The 19,640-nt window shown below is 44.9% G+C and overlaps 1 protein-coding gene across 1 annotated transcript; it reads right to left on the bottom strand.

The window, feature by feature from the left end:
• Window positions 1-4,028: 4,028 nt before the first annotated feature.
• Window positions 4,029-17,847, bottom strand: gnai1 (guanine nucleotide binding protein (G protein), alpha inhibiting activity polypeptide 1). Its single transcript, XM_026997389.2, has 9 exons — window positions 17,433-17,847; window positions 13,268-13,310; window positions 12,838-12,979; window positions 11,879-12,036; window positions 8,201-8,329; window positions 6,887-7,016; window positions 6,006-6,159; window positions 5,392-5,599; window positions 4,029-5,030 (listed from the first exon to the last, which is right to left on the bottom strand). Exons 1-8 carry the CDS (start codon window positions 17,548-17,550, stop codon window positions 5,409-5,411), a joined length of 1,065 nt encoding a protein of 354 aa, XP_026853190.1. The 5' UTR covers window positions 17,551-17,847; the 3' UTR covers window positions 4,029-5,030; window positions 5,392-5,408.
• Between the last annotated feature and the right edge of the window lie 1,793 nt (window positions 17,848-19,640).

The following is a 19,640-nucleotide window of genomic DNA, read 5'->3' as shown; positions in this document are numbered from 1 at the left end:
ATTGGGATGTTGGGAATACCAGCTGCGTAATCCACTGGATCGCCAGGTAATTAGTTGTTAGGAGTCATGGAAATAAGCTTTTGTGTTGTTAGTTCATTCTAAGTTCATTCAATAGCACCACCTAAATCTGTCTTCATTACCCTTGATATTGTTGCTCAATAGCCCATCTGATAGTAATCCAGGCAACATTTTGACCAGAACAGCAAGCCGGTTTGTTGAACATTCCAGTGTGACAATTGTGAGGGTGGTTTGGTTGCTCTGTGAGTGTTTGATATTCCTGTAAATGGAGTCTTTTTTGCAACATTGGACGTAATTTGAAAATGTCGGTCAGGCATTTGATGATTCACCCAAACACTCATTAACAACTCATTCTAGTATATTTCAACATGCATCATACTAGCACCTCATCAAACACACACTAGCACCTTAGAATACATTAACAGCTACCTAACAAACACAAATATGCCCCTCAGCAAATACAACACTCTAGTACCTCAACAAACATCATACCTTCATATGTTACCAAACTCCACTCAAGTCTACTAATGAATTGTGGCCTACAACTGTTGCTATTCTGAGTGCGGCTTTCCTTGAGGGTCTCATTAGTGTACTATCCCTATGGACTGTCCAACATGCTGTCTGGATATGTTGAGGGACAAATTCGCTTTTGCAGGGCCTTCCATGGGTAAACGAGAAGTTGACAGAGGGCTGTCGTCCGTGTGCATTGGAGAATTGATGAAAGAACTGCCCGCCCACTGTGAGAGTACCAGAGAGAAAGGGACAGGAGGAAAGAACGTAATTGGATGATCGAAATGTTCTGTGCCTACTTCAGTGTGTATAACATATCGCGATGGCTCTGGGTAAATGAAAAAACATAGATGAAGAAATGACCCACTGTCGAGCGGGTCTGGCTCCAAGCGTAGAGGAACTGTCTCTGCAGATGAGGTAGTGATATCAGTAGACTGGGTCTGACAGCACCTATGTGCACAAGTATATAAATCAGACAGTGTATATAAGTCAGGCAGGGCTTAGTGCTAAAATGTTTTACATGTCCTGATTCTATATATTCTCTATTTTGCATGACACCCGCACCCACAAACTGGTTCTAAGGTCTGTGAGAGCAAATGTCCTAATGTTTCTGTTAACTTGTGATGTCATAAGACCCTTTTTAAAACCATGACGCACATTCGCATTGGCCTGCGTAGGAGCAGAGTGTGAGAACAGAATATAAGCAGACATGGTGATTATTGGTAGCACTTGTGAGATGTGAGAGGCTCCATGAGAGATGTAGTAAAATCCCTCATTCTGAGTTAGATATTACAGAGCTCGGCTGGAGCCCGAAAGAGTGGACATGAAACAACTGAAGAGAGTGATGAGGAAATGTTCTTTTCTCACTTCGGCACATCTTTCACACACTGTAATGACTCCTCGGGGAGAAAAAAACTAAACAAAGCAAAAAGCAATTTCTTGATTGTGATGAAAACTCATTAGTCTTCCTGCTTCCAGAATCCTTATATCCGAAGCAACCCACTGCAGATGAGTGGCTGTTCATCGGGTGCTGGCCTCGGTGTGTGTCAGACGGGAGCAGCTGCATAATGTGGGCATGAGCTCGCGTTGTCCAAAGGTACAAACATCAGGAGCTATTAATAACAGCCCGCTGCAGGCGGCAGCCGGGCAAAGGAATACCTCTCTGTTGCCATGGAGTCTGGAGCTGATGACATCACAGCGCCGGTGGGAAGATGAAAGCAGGGGATTCTGGAGTAAATGAGAGAGAGGCAGAGAGAGATGGAGATAGAGGGAGGTTCAAAAGCATCTGACAGATGGCATTTGTAGAGGCTGTCGTGTATGTATCCACCACAATACTCACACGCATCATGTCCAACAGCCATATTCTGGTGCCTATCGCGTCCCCTGTTGTTTGTCCATGTAAGTCTCATAAAGAGAATGCCTTATTGTCTCAATAGTGTAAGTGTTATTGATTGACCAGATCAATAGTGATTACAATTCATTGATTCAGCAAGTGTGTTATGTGTGTTGCCTTGTTTGACTTGAGAGCACAATGAATCTCACAGCGGCTCAGCAGGACAGACCCGTCACCAGTGGTTTGGAGACACACTGTAGACACACACTACAGAGAAATAAAGAGACTAGTTTATGGAAAATGAAATCTTCAGCTAAGCTGTTGTTCGCCACACACTGCGTCTCTCATGGTTTGTTCTTGGTCATTTATATTGCGTTTGCTATGTCTTGCACTTTGCGCTTTGCTTCAGTTATTTTTTGGTGCTGTTCTTTTTTTTTCTGATTTGATTTTTAAACATCACACATTAAATGTGAGAAACACACATTATAATGGAATATATTATTTGTGGGAGGTATATTGTTTATTTCTTTATTTACACAGACCACTGTTTCTCAGTCCTGCTGCAGGAACCCACCACACATTTCCCCCAATCCTGATATGTTCATTTGAGGCTCGTGAGGTCGTAGAGTTGAGTCAGGTGTGTTCAGAACAAGGAACAGTGCAGGGCTATTTCAAGACTAGGGCTGTGTAACACTGTCATGACTCCAAGTTTTGTCATTCTGAGATAATCTACAGTAGCAGCTACTTATTAGCTTGCAGTCACAAGGCTGCTGATACACACAGGATTAGTGGTCTACAGTGTGAATAGACTCAGTCATTTGGCCAGGACAGGAGCCCTGCATATGAGGACCCGGAGCTTGTTTTTTTTGTTTTTTTTTTGCTTCTAAGTGTTTGTGTCTGGAGGATAAATGAAGAGAGGCATTTGGCAAGCTGGGTGTGTGTTTTATGATAAACAGCCTAAGGGTGTCAGAAACAAGCAACACATAAAGAACAACACTGATAAGACTGCCAGTCTCTGCACACACACACACCCTAACACCAGGCTAAACAAACAGAAAGCTCAGTAATGGCACACTGATAGCAGAGGCATTGTTCTGGCTGACTCTGTGCACAGATAAATGCTGTGATCTGCTGATGTGTCATGACCCTCCTCTACATGGCCTGCCCCCTCTGCTTACATACCTCCTCTCAACCTGTCATGGCCTTCCAAACGCTGCCCCGCCTCCCTCTGCTCACATGCCTCCTCTAAACCTGCTAAAACTGTGGATCATCGTCTTATTTTCTCTTCCCAAAAGGCAAGGCCTCAAATACAGTGCATCCACCTGAGAGTGAGCACGAGAGAGACAGAGAATATTTCTTCATCTTCAGATACCTGAATACTGCTTGAGTACCAGACATTCCCTGTGGGTACACTTATGGCACATAACTGCTGATGTGAGAGTTTAGACAGATACAAGACCCATCATGTACTCAATTAATAATACACTGACCTGTGGCCATGTCAGACATTGGCACATACTATTGAGTATTAACGCAGCCCGTTACAAAAAACAAAACGTTAATGTGGAATTATGAGAAAGTGGTTCCCAATGCTGACCTGAAGATTGAACAAAGATTCAGGTTGGAAGTAAACTACAGAGTGTTGGATCTCCTTGGGTAGGGTAGGCATGAAAACTCTCCAGCTCGTAGGTCTTCAGCATGTTCCCAGAAACTTCAGCATGTCAGTAGGTCTTTAGTATGGTCCCAGAAACACAGTCTCCCAAATTTCTACCAGGCTTGCAACTCCTGGCTGTTCTCAGGGGGTTTTCCCTCTCCTGACATCTCTGAGCGTGTTTTGTTTCCGTTGCCCGTTACTTTTCTCGTTATGTTCCTGGAATGTCTATTGCAAATAAAACCGGTCTGAGTCATGGGTTTCTCAACCCAGTCCAGATGGGGCACGTTTCAGCTTTATCCCGACTCCTGTACACCTGAACCGAGCAGTTCGGATTTCCCAGGACCTACTACAGGTGTGCCAAGAGCCCAGAGCCAAGAAAAGACACGGCTAGATGACACCATGGAAGGTATTATTCTGTATCGTTGCCCGTTGCCCATCCAACCCAGTGTAGGTCTCGTACTGTTCAGGCCATTATGCTGCAGATGTATTGATAAAAGCTATAGAAAGACACAGTGGGCTGCAAATGCTTTTATTAGCAAAATAAGGGTGATGAATGTACAAATGTTCCCGCACACAGGGACAGAACAGAGACAGCAGCGGCAGTTAGAAAATCATCATAAATCCTCCTCCTCCTCCTGACTTCCACAGCCTACGTGGGCTTGCCTTTCTCGATGACACTGCAGTCCTGCTCCGAGAGGATCTTCCCTCCCTCGTTCGGCAGGGCCGTCAAAGGCGCTGCCCTGGAGAACGAGACCAGGCTGCAGGACTGGCAGGCCCTCGCTCGTCCCGCCTGTCCTGCAGGGCCTGAATCTGACAGCAGGGCAGCACTGTACACCCAGTGAAGCACTGCAGTCCCTCAACTCTTGTTGCTATGGAGATCTGTAGCTTGGGACCACCGCTCCCTCTTTCCAACACGAGGCTTGTCAGAAGCGCGCACATGTTCACATACAAATGAAGATTCAATCACACACACTCTGTCTCGCGCACGCAGGCGCGCACGCACACACACACACGCACACACACCTTTACGATGTATAATCAAACACAATACGAGTCTTTTCTTTACAGCTGGGATATTGAGCAGGTATTAACCAAGCATGCAACTAATACTGCACAAACATGCCAAGGAACAAAAGCCAACAAACTGGATCTGACGTCTCCTCTTACAGCATGTGAAAGGACGGGGGGGACAAACAAACAAACAAACAAACAAAAACAAAGTCAAATGTGAATACATGCGTGCGTGTGTGCGCGCACGCGAGAGTGGGGAGGGGAGGTTATATGACTCAAACAGCAACAATTACACGAACATCTGACAGACTCCTCTTTCTTTTGTTTGTTTGTTTGTTTTTTTTTAAAGACACCACTGTTTAAAATGCCTAGAGACAAAAGCATAAATAAAGCAGGTGAACAAGACACAAAATGTACAGCACTGGTCCAGGAGCAGCACTCTCCAAACACAGCTTCAGAACCACAGTCTGAGGGGATGCACATCAAAACTGGCTCCAATTCCACCTACAGAGCGGAAGCAAGAGCCATTTACTACAGGTTTGTTGTGTATATTGACGCACACGCACATCATTTTCATTAAATTATTCTTAATGTAGGTTTAAGTGGCAACCATTATATATCCTAATTTAATTACAGTATTATGCTTTGTGGGCAAAGTCACTAAATGACACTCATACTCATTACACAAAAGACAACATTCTGTCCTTCCCACCTCTGGCTGATATCCAAAACAACAAGTCTACATCAAACAAACAAACAAAAACCAACCAAGACAGAGAGAGACACACACACACACACACACACACACACACACACACACACACACACACACACACACACGTACAAAAGCTCACGCAGAACTCACCGGACGCCAGCGACTTTCTAGAAAAGTCCGCAGTCCTTCAGGTTGTTCTTGATGATGACATCAGTGACGGCGTCAAAGACGAACTGCACGTTCTTGGTGTCCGTGGCGCAGGTGAAGTGGGTGTAGATCTCCTTAGTGTCCTTGCGCTTGTTCAGGTCCTCAAACTGAACCTGGATATAAGCAGCTGCCTCTTCGTATGTGTTGGTGCCTGACGGAGCCAAACCCCCCCGACGCATTAGCACCCGGACAACCCATCGCAACATTAACTCACGGTCTTGCAAACACATGGACGGTCAAATGTTACTGAGAAACCTAAAGATGACCTCTGACCTCAGTAAGGGATAACAGGAAGTAAACAGATGCTCTCCCCTAATGCAAATTATTAATATGAAAGTGTAATTCAAGGACACAAATGGTATTCTGTGAGAAGAACCAACAGCCAGCTACACGGATGGATTTATGAATAAAAGATTTTAATTTAGACATTATATTTTGCAACATAATGCCCTATTAAAACAAATCAAAAGCATTTTAAGAAAAATGTTAAATTGAAAATTCTGCCCGTCTCTCTTCAATATACTATACACCTAATTACGGGAAGATCAACGAGTTACCTGCATATTCAGGGTAGCAGATGGTAAGTGGACTCCTCTTAATCTTTTCCTCAAACAGGTCCTTCTTGTTCAGGAACAGAATGATGGAGGTGTCTGTAAACCACTTATTGTTGCAAATGCTGTCAAAGAGTTTCATGCTCTCATGCATCCGATTCTGTGGAGGGAGGGAGGCAGGGTAAGGGAGACAGACAGACAGAGAGAAAAGACATTACACTGGCTGAAGCGAAGGTGGGCTAAAGCCCTGTTAGAAGTGTACGATCAGCTTCTGCTCAGAGAAGCTGCTCAACGCAACACAGAAAATGACAATCGGAATGAAACACTTGCATGCAACATTTGTTAACATCTTTTATCATTAATGCAATTAATTTACTATAGAATACTGTACAATATTTAGTATCAATATATAATAAAGTGCATAGTTTAGCATTATACTATCTATAGGAGAATTCCACTAGTACAATACATTCACCTCTCCATCTCTATAAGGGTATTTTATAGGAGTTATGTATGTACCAGTGTAAAATCAGCCAATTCCCAACCCAACAAGACTGAAAGAAAACAAACTGAAATTCTACACGCAAACTGTTAACCACTGCAAGGCGAGGTGGTGAGAGTCCCCACATATTCCCCACAGAGGCTGAGAGTCTACGAGTGACCCGTCCCTGTAAGGTGACAAGAGCCTTGTGGCTGGAGCAAATATCGTAAACAGAGATGGAAAATTGAAGTTCCTTAGTCCTCTTCAGGATTTCCCCCGCCCCCAACCACATGGCTTTAAATTTAGCTCAATACAGCAGGTAGAATTACACATGAGGTCTGAAAAACAGCCAGGTGGTTTTTTTAACGTCAAACTTTCCCTGGTCTGGTAAAGAAAATAGCCTGACCATCTCCTCATCTTCAGCCAGCGCCAGGTCATAGTCGCTCAAGGCCACGCAGAAGATAATGGCTGTCACGCCCTCGAAACAATGGATCCACTTCTTCCTCTCTGACCTTTGACCTCCAACGTCAAACATCCTACAAACAGATCAGTGCAACGTTAACCAAACAATAAAACACATGCACACATGCCTATACAGCTAATAGTATTACCCACACCCCCTCACCCAGAAAACAAAAGAAAGAATAGCAAATGACAAACATTAAGCCATTCATGGTCCAATTTAGGAGTCCAACTGCTGTGCACTACTACCTACTAAACTGTTCCCCACTTATTCTCTAGTGCTCTCAAATAACTGTAGTTAAAGGGAATGATCATTTTTCATCCTATAACTTAATGTCCCTAGCATTATACAAAAGCTTAATTTACATAGCACTCTTTTAAATAAGGTTTAAAAAGGTACGAATACCAAATAAGAAAGTGCAGCAGAAAAAAATCTTTTGCAGGGTGATTCAAAGCTAATTCTCTGAAACATGCCCAGATTGTCGAGCACTCCAAGTCTTAGGAGGGGAATGCCACAGTATGGGGCCACCTCACCACTCTTTAGTGGAGTTACAGGTAATTACAGGTAGTGTTAATGGTTAGGTGTGGCCACTCTACTGGCAATGCAGATACTAATCGATTCACTGAGGCACAACATTGTGAGACCATGAAGGTCTTTGAACATCAAGAACATAACATTTTTTCCACATTCAGGGCAATTTAAAAAGGATTTTTCAAGTGTTTGTCAAATGCTTTGTTACAGATGGCACAAAAACATCCTCTCAGATATCCATTTGGCACAATTTTCCATTCAAGAAATACTCTAACAAGCTTTAATAGCTCATCCTCAGCCCAAAAATGTGGCTATAAAATCAGTACTTATAGACAGTTTGATAGCTGTTGGTCCATTTCCAGTTACCCATAGCCCTATGCCAATCGACATATTTCATCTAAAGTGGGTACTTTTTTACCAAATAAATAGGAGCACTGAGAGAACGGTTGAGCCTTCTCTCTTCCTGTACACACTGCTAGGCAGAAGTGATGAAACTCCACCCTACCCCTCACACACTGAGCTCACTAGCAAGAGAAACGGCATTACTCAAATATGCAGACACTTCGAAAACTCAAGCCTTGAAAGAAGGCGGCGTGAAGACCAGGCGACCTCAAGCCACCAGGGACATGCTGATCACGTGCTCCTCTCTCTGCTTCGTCCTACCACTAAAGGAGAACACCGTCTCCAGAGCAGGGCAAAGCTACGAGTGAGCACCAGCATGCTCACTTGAAGTGGAGGTCCTTAAAGGTGAAGTGAGTCTCCACAATGCCCGTAGTCTTCACACGGGTCCTCAGCACGTCCTGCTGCGTAGGGATGTAGCTGCTCTGGGATATCCTGTCCAAATCGTTTAGGTAGCTGTGGACGGAAAACAAATACATTTTTAAAAAGAGATAGACAACGCTAAAGCATTCCGATCTGACGCTTTTCTTTCATTACAAAAGTCGGCGGCGTGTTTGGGTCTCTGTGTTTCAGGCTGGGCCTGTGGAAGTTGGAAGGAGGGTGCAGAAGTTTACACTGTGTAATAACTCCGCTGCTGGTTTTCCCAGCTTCCGCATCATTCCTTGGGAAAACTCACCGACTGTCCACTGTATAGTAACCTTTGTACAGAAACGTTTCTCAAATTCCAAGTAGGTAACCACTGACCGAACATTAATTCGTAACCATTTAACACACAGAATATTTAGCCAACTGCTAATGCATGTTGTTAACAGTGTGTGGAACACACGCCATTATGCAGTTGGTCTCTGGGATGGAGCAGCATCAGGCATTTCTTAGACCAACAGAGAACAAAGACACTCCCAACTTTCCAGAAAGCCGCTCCTCGCGCAAGGGGGGAGAAAAAAAAAACCAAAAAAAAAACCACACACAAAAAAAAAAAAACCCCACAGACTCCCACTCCACACCACACAATCTGGTCAAAATCAGAATGAAGAGACACGGGGGTCGAGCCAACTGCCCCGAGGCCTTGGGTTTAAAAGTTCCGCAGAGCGGAATCTGTCCTAATCCCTTTTCTGCCCCGCACACACAGACATGAACAAACTGGACTCCTTCCATTTTGTGCCAGCTGTCCCTTTGGGCTCACAGCCATCGATGACAAAGGCCAGTCGCGACTCGTCCTGTTCTGGGCGAGAGCTCTGCAACCAGCCACGGTGGAGGAATTGTTGAAATCACTTTCTCTGCCATGCCAGGTGACACCATCGCCGACCAGAAACGAGCTTGCACAATATGTCATTTCACACACCCAATTTCATTGCTGCTGAACTTTTTTTCCCTCTCTCTCTCTCTCTCTCTCTCTCTCTCCACACACACACAGGGAGGGAGAGAGAGATCAGTGCCATGTACTCATTTTACCACCGTTTTGTTTCCAGTGCAAAATAAAACAGTGCACAAGTGCAGTGGATCATTGCAGTCAAGGGCACTGCAGGTTCTAGGAGGAGATAACAGTGCTCCAACTGCTCACAGCAGCCTGACATATTGACAGGGCCACTCATAGCCCAGAGATACGCAACACGATCTGATATGATGCAATCTCTACGGTCAGAATCCTCTGGAGCTCATCCCGTGTCCCGCAACAGCTCCGTGCACAAATTCAGACACAGCCCACAAAACACCTTTACACATGCTTACAAGAAAAACAACCCACACGTGGCAAAGAATTTTTCTTGCCATTTACAGTCATTGGTATACACAGTGAACAAAAGGTGGAGAACTTGCATCCTCGTGGAGCATTTTCTTGGAACGCAAATGCTGGAACCTTTGTAATGATCGGCTAAGAGGATATCTTGTTTACATTTTCCGCCTGCACGCCATTAGTGAGGAACAGATTTTACCAAAGAACGAGACAAGCATGATGTTAAATGCTGAAGGAAGGTCCAGAAAGAGTGCTCCTAAAGAGTGTAGAGTCTGTAGATGTTCTGAGACAAGATGGCCCAAGCTTGACAAATGCTCTGTACCACGCTACAATTATGAGCAAACTGGTATGGATCAAGATTACAGATTATTAAAATCCTCTCACATGACTTCATCATAATCGACATCACTGCTCCCGGAACTAATGGAGGAAACGGAGGAATATGAGATGCCTTCCACATAACCGGGACGGTACTTCTGTGGAAAGTTGCTTGGCAAACTGGAGCTATTGTTCTATTACAAGAGACTTTAAAACAAATGCACTCATTGTCCAGATCAGTAGTTTTCCCATGCATGAAGACATTGAAATGCATTGAACACATTAATTTTAATAATTATGCCATCTAGACCACTTGATACGATTCCCTTACAAATATCAAGCACATTTATCACAAATGTGCCCTTTTTCAAAACCTCAAAAGATAACCATTTAGTGAATTTGAACATTCAAAAAGTCATGTTCTGCAGGAACTGGCTTCCCTGATGAGAAGATCAGGCCCTTCAATAGAACCCTGAGTCTCTTCAGTCTTTTCCTATTTGTTGTAATGGCATCCTCCACAAGTCCCCCACACTCCATCTCACGTTCTCCTCCACCAGTTCAACAGCAGCCCAGTCTTGAACTCTGAATGCCTGACTCCTTTGTGAGGTCTGTGTATCTTGTTGGTGGAACCCAGGCCTCCTCCTGTCCAACTTACACTGATTTAAAATTTCTCAGCGCCATCAGCAGGGCGTCCGGTTGCGTTTAACAGGTGATGTATAGTCATCAGTTGTACTGGCTGCTTCAGTTACATTTCCGCTGGGAAAAAATGGAGCTTAAATGACAATTTTTTTAAAAAAAAGAGCAAAAAAATGCATCTGAATTCAAGCGGGAGACAGAAGTGTCATAGCTCAAATTTCAACACTTCTATTACAAATCCTGATCACTGATATACTGTCAACACACACAGAAAGTACTCCCTTCTTTACTCGTTCCAGAGGGAGCATTTCTGTCCACTTGAACAAGTGCAAATTCCTCAATTTCAAGAGCCGTCATGGAAAGGCGGAGCCAACTCTCTGCGAAACCAAGTAAGCTCGTGGTGCGGATATAAACCGCGATTATCCGACTCCTGATACTCCGAGAGGGCTTCCGGGCGTCTCACGGCTGTAAAAATGGCAGGCTGATTCTCCTCGCTGCCTTGTGGGTCATGAGGTCTGGTGGATTTTTGTTGGACACATGACAGCACCAGTGCAATAAACCACTTGACAATCTTCACACACCTAGTCAGGCGCCACAACGTACCGACACTAAAAACCCCACAACAGAGCGGCAGAGAGAGAGCACTCTATGTGAGCAGAGGGCATCTCTGGTCACGTAGTTGGGGTGGATTTTCAATGCTAATGCTGCACTGTAGATGTCTCCAGGGCTGTGTAGAAAAGGCCTTTTCCTCATTATTAACGCTAACATTTCCTCCCAGTAGACATATTCAAACTCCATTAACCCTAAACCCCTCACTGGTTAACTTGGTGAGGTGGTTTTATTTTTTTCCCCCCCCAAATGTTCATACGTGTGGGATATAAGCCATGTCATTTGATCTTTCACTGATGCACACTGCTTTTGCATCCTACACTGCACAATGAACATCGAATCTTTTTCGTGAAATTTCACTTGTCGCGCTACTGTTTGATCTCAGGCTTGGCTAAATAATCCCATTTGATCAGTGGCTGGAAAGAGCACTAGTTTGTTAACGCACCAGCAATAGCTTTATTTAATCACAGATATCATCCAATTATGAAGCATTTCACAGTACTTTGAGTGCCTATTACACTAAAGCCCTACTTACATTAATCCCAGGTTTCTCAAAGTGTGCAGCGTGCCTCTATAGACGCATCATTAATGTATTATGGAGTCAGATTAGTTCAGCAATTGCCACACTTGTGTTTCAACACTGATATAAGCCAGCAAAAGGTGGACGGACAGGTGGGTAGGAGGACAGACGGGTGGGCGGATAGACTCACTAGGCTGCGGAGTCGTTGAGCTGATACTCCCTGGAGCGGCTGAAGCAGGCCTGCACCCCTGCATCCTTCCACAGACGCATGATCACGCCAGCCAGCTCCGGCGTCATGAATCCTTCTTCTGCACTGCCAGCCAGCACAAACAGCTGCCGTGCATCGTCCTGATACACACAAAGATCAATCATTTATGCCTGCATATCTATCCGTTCATCCATTTCTTCCTTGACTTATTCAACCACAGGAATTCAATAAGAACAGTAATGTTGTGGTAAAGGTGTTACTGCGTTATCCTCCATCTCTGCATTACTAGACAAAGCGGAAGCCCTTATTGCACAACCAGCAGGACTATTAAACCGCGACGCACTCCCCTCCCCGGCCCCAGTTATGCTCACCCTGTGCGTCAGGATAAATAAAAACCAGTCACTGCGTGACTCATACCATCTTTTTATTTGTCATCCTAGTGAGAAGCTGTGAACCAACAAAATAAATAAATAAAACCGCAAAAAGGAACAATTTCTTGGCAGTGGAAGGAAGCATACGAATAGCAGGCCGCTGTCGCTACGCGAGGAGCCCCAGGGTGTCGGAGGGAGCGCTGACGCTGTCGACAAAACAGTCACTGTTCTCAGTACGCTGAGGCCAACCCTCCTCACCACTTATCCCGGGCCACTTATCCTGGTCTAACACCAAAGCCAATTTGGGCACAATAAGGAAATTGCCTCTACAGCTGTAATGGCAACACAACCTTCCAAATGATAAACCGCACGGGTTGAGGGTGGTCGAGCTCTGGGGGGAGTTCAATTCCAGCCCAACCCTGGCACTTTAAAGCTCACATGCTATTTAACCCCCGCGTTAACCCATCAGGCGTGTTAGCTGAGCGCCTCGAACACACTGTTCATCTTGCTGAGTTCTTTGGCTGTCCTGAGCGCAGGCTTCACCAATCAGAAGCCTCCCTCGCGCCTCACCGCTCGTCCCGCGTCCCCGAAGTCGACCTTGAGGCGGCCCATGGCTCTGATGATGGCAATAATGGACTGGATGGTGTTGCTGTACACCACAGCCTTGTACTGCTTACACTCCTCCTCGGAATAGCCTGCTTCATGGATGATTCTGAGGAAGACATCAGAGGGAGGGCGGACATGCACAGTAATATGAAATCACCATTACCCACACACACACACACACACACACACACACAAAATAAAAAAAAAAATCACTTCTAATAATAATTATATTGACTTTGGCAAAGGTTGTTAATTACAATGCATGCTTATACAGTTATTTGACCTTGTATTCGAATTAAGAGAGACAGTGAATGAGTGAATAAGGGAGCCAGCCATTGTAAGAGCACTTTACACTGCTGAATCCGAGTGAGATATAAAGACCTAAGCAGCTTACTTCATCTGCTTCACTATCGTACTCTTTCCAGACTCCCCAGCACCTGAGAGAGAGAAGAGACACACACACACACACACTGAGCATTGACCTTATACAGTCTGGCCCATTTTTAAAAACATCAACTCCTTCCAACTTCCTGTCAACACTACCAGCCATTAGATGACGGTCAAGCAGAACTGCTCTGTGCAAGAGCATTTTCTGAGGTGGGCGATGGTTCCACATCCATTCTCCATACCACATCCTTCTGCCATTACCAGCTGCCTGGCTGGCATAAGAGGATGAGAGGAAGTCTAGGTAGTGTAATAAACAGCCAATATCCACTAGCAAATACAATCAGCCCAAACATGTACAAAAGCTACGGATATGGAAAAGTCTATGACAGCATTTCACCCTCTTTTTCCGGCCATTCAAACGCCAGCATGTTTGTTTGTACAAAGGAGATTTCAGGATCTGTTCCACTCCATTTGCTGACACTAAAACAGAGGTTCAGAGGAATAAGTGACTAAGTTGGTGTCGGTCATGTTTCTGCACTTCATAAGCTTCTACATGGACCTTGAGTTTAAAAGGTTAACTGTGAGGACGCGATCACATGTTGAGCAGGTAAAAAAGAAAGCATAAAAAATTAAATAATGAAAAAATCAAATCAATCTTTCTGTACTTGGCAAATGTCTCAGAAATCGGAGCATTTTGCGCTTGGGGCAAACACACCGCTCTTCCTCACGCTCTCCCATTACTGCTGCTACATCTCAATGGCCTCACTCACAGGACACAATCTTACCACTGCATCCATCACACTCCCTTTCAAAACATAAAGGAAGGCACACAGCACTCAAGAACACATCTAGGGAGGTGAGAGTGTGCACGCGTGAGCCCGTGCGTGCACGAATGCGGGAACTCAATCGATCCCTCAAGTGCCGTGTGATCATTTGGTTGCTGTGTGCAAGTACTCAAGCCAGAAACATTTACCGGGTCGGAGAAATAGTCCAACTTCTGTTATCAGCTGTTAGCATCCCCACAGCAGCCGTAACAGAAAATAAAATGGCTCCAATTTACACACAAGTGTTTGAGTACGGAAGTGACACCAGCTCGGCCAGAACTGAGATTTTTTTTTTTTTTTTTTTAAACTGCTCTCTCTCCGACAGGGAATGAAAAAAGTGAAGTACAGTTTTATCAGTGTATGGATGACGGGGAGGGCACACAAAGGCAAGACCCAATCAAAGATAAGGAAAACGGGATGCTGGACAGCTGAGCTCTGAGGAAATGGAAACAGGAGAATGTGACATGCTCAGACTGACACCCCCCCCCCCCAAAACACCCACGTCACAGTACCATAGCAACTGTTACTGAAGGAGGAGCAGCGTCTTACCTAAAATGTACCTGGTTAGAGTTTCTTTGTTTGCATGTGCAGCCTGGGTGCAATGAATGACATGGAAACCAAAAGAAAAAGTACCGTATGTAACCTGGAAGGGTGCAGTGTGTGAAAATCACCTCTTCTCCACGGTCCAAATGTCAATGCCAACACTGTGCATACACACACTTTAATAATTCTCCTACCAGTGCCCCCCCTCCTTCTTTCACACCCACCCACCCAGCTCTGATGGAGCATCATGGTAGTGTGACTGCATCTATATCAGCGCAGAGCTGGGAAATGCTGTAGGTTCACCGTTCCAAATACAACACATGCAGGGAAGTCAGTCTCCCCTCCCTGAACACTCATACAGATGTCATTTTAGATACACAATGCTCTCACCACGCGCACACGCACCCTGCATGATATTACACACCTCCAAGCCCTCCGACACACAACAGCAGAGGTTTTTACATACCATGCACCACTAGCTGTAGCCCATCAATGCAGTTTGTAGTAAAGGCTACACGCCAACACTTAGATTACAGCTGGGGGAAGTATTGGATGGTAGTCCACGGCTCATACACGGACACACAGACAACTGCAAGGCCATGAAAGTTGCTCAACAATGCCTGAAAATGATAGTAATGGCATGAGAGTTCAACAGCACAATATGTGACAGTCTTAGATGGTTTCTCATATGCTATATAAAGTTTCATGAGGCCATTCAGACCGTCATATTGTTTGAAGCTCAATTGCTCTGCTTTCTAAGATCACTTTTTTGGAGAAACATCCTCATATGAAACAGTTTGTTTCAAATGGATATCTGTATTTTTCTGAACTAAACCAGAGAGCACGTGTGCTGTGCATCTGTTCAGAGAGCACAGCTGTGCTCATCTCTGTGTGTGCTGCGCGTGTGCTCACAGAGTGCGTCAGTGATGTGTGTGCACAGGGAGCCTGTGCTGTGCGTGTTCAGAGAATGTGTTGTGCATGTGTACATATGTTTTGCGTTCAGAGACCAATTTATGCAAACGATCTTTATCTCTACCCATTCACTTTGAAGGCGTGCCCAAGGCACCAACTACACCAAAAGCCTTCTATAAAGACAAAAACGTTGGTTTTAAACCGACACACAAACCCAAACGCTCTAAAGTCTTACTGGTGTGGGATTTATCCAACCTACACCATTACATTACACACACTGTCTCTCTCGCTGTCTCGCACTCACAGCCATGACCATGAGACACAATTCAGTGGCTCTAAAATATTAAACCCCTAAAACATTTTTTCCATCTTTCCATAAAGCTCTCGCACCAAAATGTATTCTACCAATCCGAATCTTTCTACAGGGGGAGGGGCTTAGAGGCAAGCCAGCCCCATGCTTTCAGGATGATCAGAATAATAGTGGACGTGGGCGTTTGTCTCAGGGGACTCACGGTCTTACAGTTTCAGACTTAGGAACATTAGTGCTGCAACATTAGGCCCAAGGAGCTGCTACTCCTTCTTGTGGGACCTTATAGTGTGCGCACACACACACGAAGAAAGACAGGCTGTCTAATCCAAGGAAATTTTCCCCCACTACCCTGCAGTAGTTTACAATCCTGATTGAATTACAGGCCTGCTAAATTAATCGCATATTAATTGGAATATGAACTTTGCCTTTTAATTTAACTAAATAATTCATAACAAAAATGCATTAGAGAAGATAATTTAGTAATATGCCCGGTGACAAGTGTTTCTACTTTCCCAGAGCTCCAAAATCAGGACCTATAAGAGAAAGCTGAAGGTAGAATCACAAAGATACGCGACAGTGCTACGATCAGTCTTTCACCTCTCCTCATGTGTGGTGATCATTTGAACACAAGAGTTCTTCATATTTAATAGTGCGTGTGTGCTGTTCCTAGGTAAAATCACCTTACAGCATTTCACTTCCTTTCTCTGTCCACACCATTTATCGCTATATTGGGCAATGTGAATAGGCTGACATGCAGTGTGTGTGTGTGTGTGTGTGTGTGTGTGTGTGTGTGTGTGAATAAGTGAGTGAGAGAGAGAGAAACCAAGTCTCGAGGAGACAGACGCGTCAGATGGGGTTCAGCAGTGAGGTCAAGGTCCCTGCAGCACTTACACGCAACTGTCCTGCCTTCTGCCAAACCTACAAGGCATACGAAACCCCTCACACACAGACCTGGGAGACGAGACTCAACACTCCCCCTTAGCTCATCATCACAGACTTTGCTGGTCTAAAAGAAAGACGGACACGTTAACAAACAAACAAGTAAAACAAAAGGAACATAAGCACAGTACGGAGGAACGCTCCGACATCACTCCTGATGTTTACACCAAGAACTCCAGCAGACCTTTGAGCTTGAGAAGACCAAACACTTGACTGTAGTTGGAACAAAAACAACTTTGTTTCCCCAAAGCCAAACTGATCAAACGGCAACCACTTTGAAGATCTGACAATGTAACGGCACAAAACCTTTAAAAATCAACAGATGAGCGAGTGACCAAAACGAGCTTTCTGCGAAATCGACCAGCAAAACCCTACTCTGCTCGTACATTTTAAAAAAAAAAAAAAAAAAAAAAAAGGGAAAACACGTGCATTTTTTTTTCTGTGAAACACGCAGATGCTTGGGTGTCGGAGTAACGACCACACATGCAGATGCGCTGCTCTGCAGGGTGGAGCACTGTCAGGGTGTAGAGAGACTAAGCAGGCTGAAGGTCCTGAGGGAGAGCCCCTTCGTGTGATGCTCGTTCCTACGCCCCCAGCCACCCAGACCCTGGACGGCTCGCGTGACGCGGGCGCGCGAGCCTCACCCAGCAGCAGCAGCTTCACCTCCCTCGCCGCTTTCTCCCCGTCGTCGCGCAGGTTCCGGTCGATCATCTTGCTGCGCTCCACCGCAGCCTTGTCCTCCGTGCTCAGCGTGCAGCCCATCCTTACACGAGCAAACCGAAAACACGAGCGATGCACGGCGTCAGCATGCACGGCTTAGAGGCGACGAGCAAGGCTCTAACAACACATACACACGCGCCCGTGTTAATCCAGCGGATGCCGAGAGATATCGGCGGTCTTCAGAAACGCGTGTATGTCTGCTCCGGTGGAGACTTCGTCTTCAGCGATGCCTCCAAAGCGTTTAAAACCGCTCAGTGAAACCCTGAACGTGGACGCGGTGCGTCGAACTCCGCGCTCCGCTTCCTGCTTTCACACATGTCGGCGCGCGCGGCCGCGGCGGGCGCGCGCGCTCTCCGCCTCGGCAGCGTGCCGGCGCGAACGGTCTTCCTCAAGGGGTCGTGTTTTATTGCACGGTTAGGGTTTCGTCCTCCTCGTGAGCAGGGGGAATACAGAGGAAAAGGACGTAAAACGTAAAACGAAGCAAATGAGCAGCAACAAAATTATGAATTACAAAATTATGACAGTTATGTGCGTTATGTATGATGATTCATGTGCACTTTAGACGGCTGAGACATTTCTTTTCTACTCTACTGAACAGAAATGATCTTCTATTTTAGAAATAACCTGTTTTCCCCTTTCTCTCTAATTATAACACGGACGCCACCCAACCCCTGGCAGGAAAGGCAACAGAGCCAGAGCACTTTCTCATCCACTGGGCCAAGGTGCCCCAGAGAAGCAGTCTTCCACCTTTCAGACGTCGCACCTTCCTCACCCATACACACTTCCTGGAGGTCCAGGATCTATCGCCTTTGCCAACCATTTAAACTTCTGTTTCACCAGAACGCATCTGCTAATACACTGGCATTCAGCAAACACCAAACATCTGTTCATTGCGTTAGACACAATCTGAGTCTTCCTGTGACATGTGAGTGGTTTTCCATATATGGGGCATTTTTTTTTTTTTTTTACAAAAAGTGTTTCCAATTTACCACAGAATTTTAGATTTACCACCCCAAGTTCAGATCAAAATGGGGATTTTTACATCTAGGGTCCAGCACTGGGAATCAGCTCGGAATGGTAGAGGTTAATGGAGTGAGTCATTATGGAGATATACCTATCATGAATAGACTCCATGTCAGCTGAATTACTCAATGATTCCATGTCATATGCCTCTATGACTAATAAGTCTTTTGATTTGTGTATGAGACTTATTTTGTTTAAAAAATTCAACTAAAACTGCAGTAAACATTATTTTGTAGATCTAGATACTACTGCTCTCCATATGTCATTGTACTGTTTTTTTTTCTCTTTTTTTCCTGTTGGATCTATAGGAGTAAGTGAATCTTTGGAATTTAACTCTAGAGTAGAGTGCATTTCCAGGAGTTGAGGTTGACTCTTGCTCTAGAGCTGTGTGTAATGAGCATTCTCATTTCCCTCTACTAAAAGATCCTCTAGTTCGGCCTTTCCTGCCAGTGGTTTACAGGTGTTACAGGCTACGCAGATAGACCAATCGATGGAATTACTAATGTGAATGAAAATAGTTCAACACTGCCACCTAGTGTCTAAGGAAGGTAATCTAACTTTCATCTGAATCTGAGTTGGAGAAAACAGTTCTTCAGAAGGTCTAGGAACATATGGGGCTATAGTGTTCAAATGGGTGACACAGAGACGTTCAGATTATTATGGCTGTTTTTTCAGAACACATGCTTGAATTCCACCCTCAGCATGCGTGCTGTGGACGGGTCTGTGTGATGTTGGTGTCTGTAGAGTTTGGCAGAGACTGTATTCTCCTGCATGCTTGCCCTCCAGTGTATCTTTGACCTTATCCTCTGTGTTGGGGTCTCCTACATGTCTTTGCTGAATTAGGGTTAGGGTTTGTTATAATTTCATGCACTTGCCCACCAGAGGAGACTGCATTCAACTACTGGCGTTTACGCACACCTATCACAGCTAGGCATTTCCCCTCATAGCCAGCATGGACTGATCTCTGCTCGTGTCAAAAGTACAAGGTGAGATTGAAATAACACAAATATTCATTTTGGAAAACAGAATATGTTTTTAAAATAGGCCAGGCAGGAAATGAACAAAAATCTGCTGTTCTGAACAGAAATCCATTGTTTTATATTTTAGTA

The sequence above is a fragment of the Electrophorus electricus genome, chromosome 7 (genome assembly GCF_013358815.1).
Source record: "Electrophorus electricus isolate fEleEle1 chromosome 7, fEleEle1.pri, whole genome shotgun sequence".
NCBI lineage: Eukaryota > Metazoa > Chordata > Actinopteri > Gymnotiformes > Gymnotidae > Electrophorus > Electrophorus electricus.
This window is presented reverse-complemented; position numbering and strand designations above follow the sequence as displayed.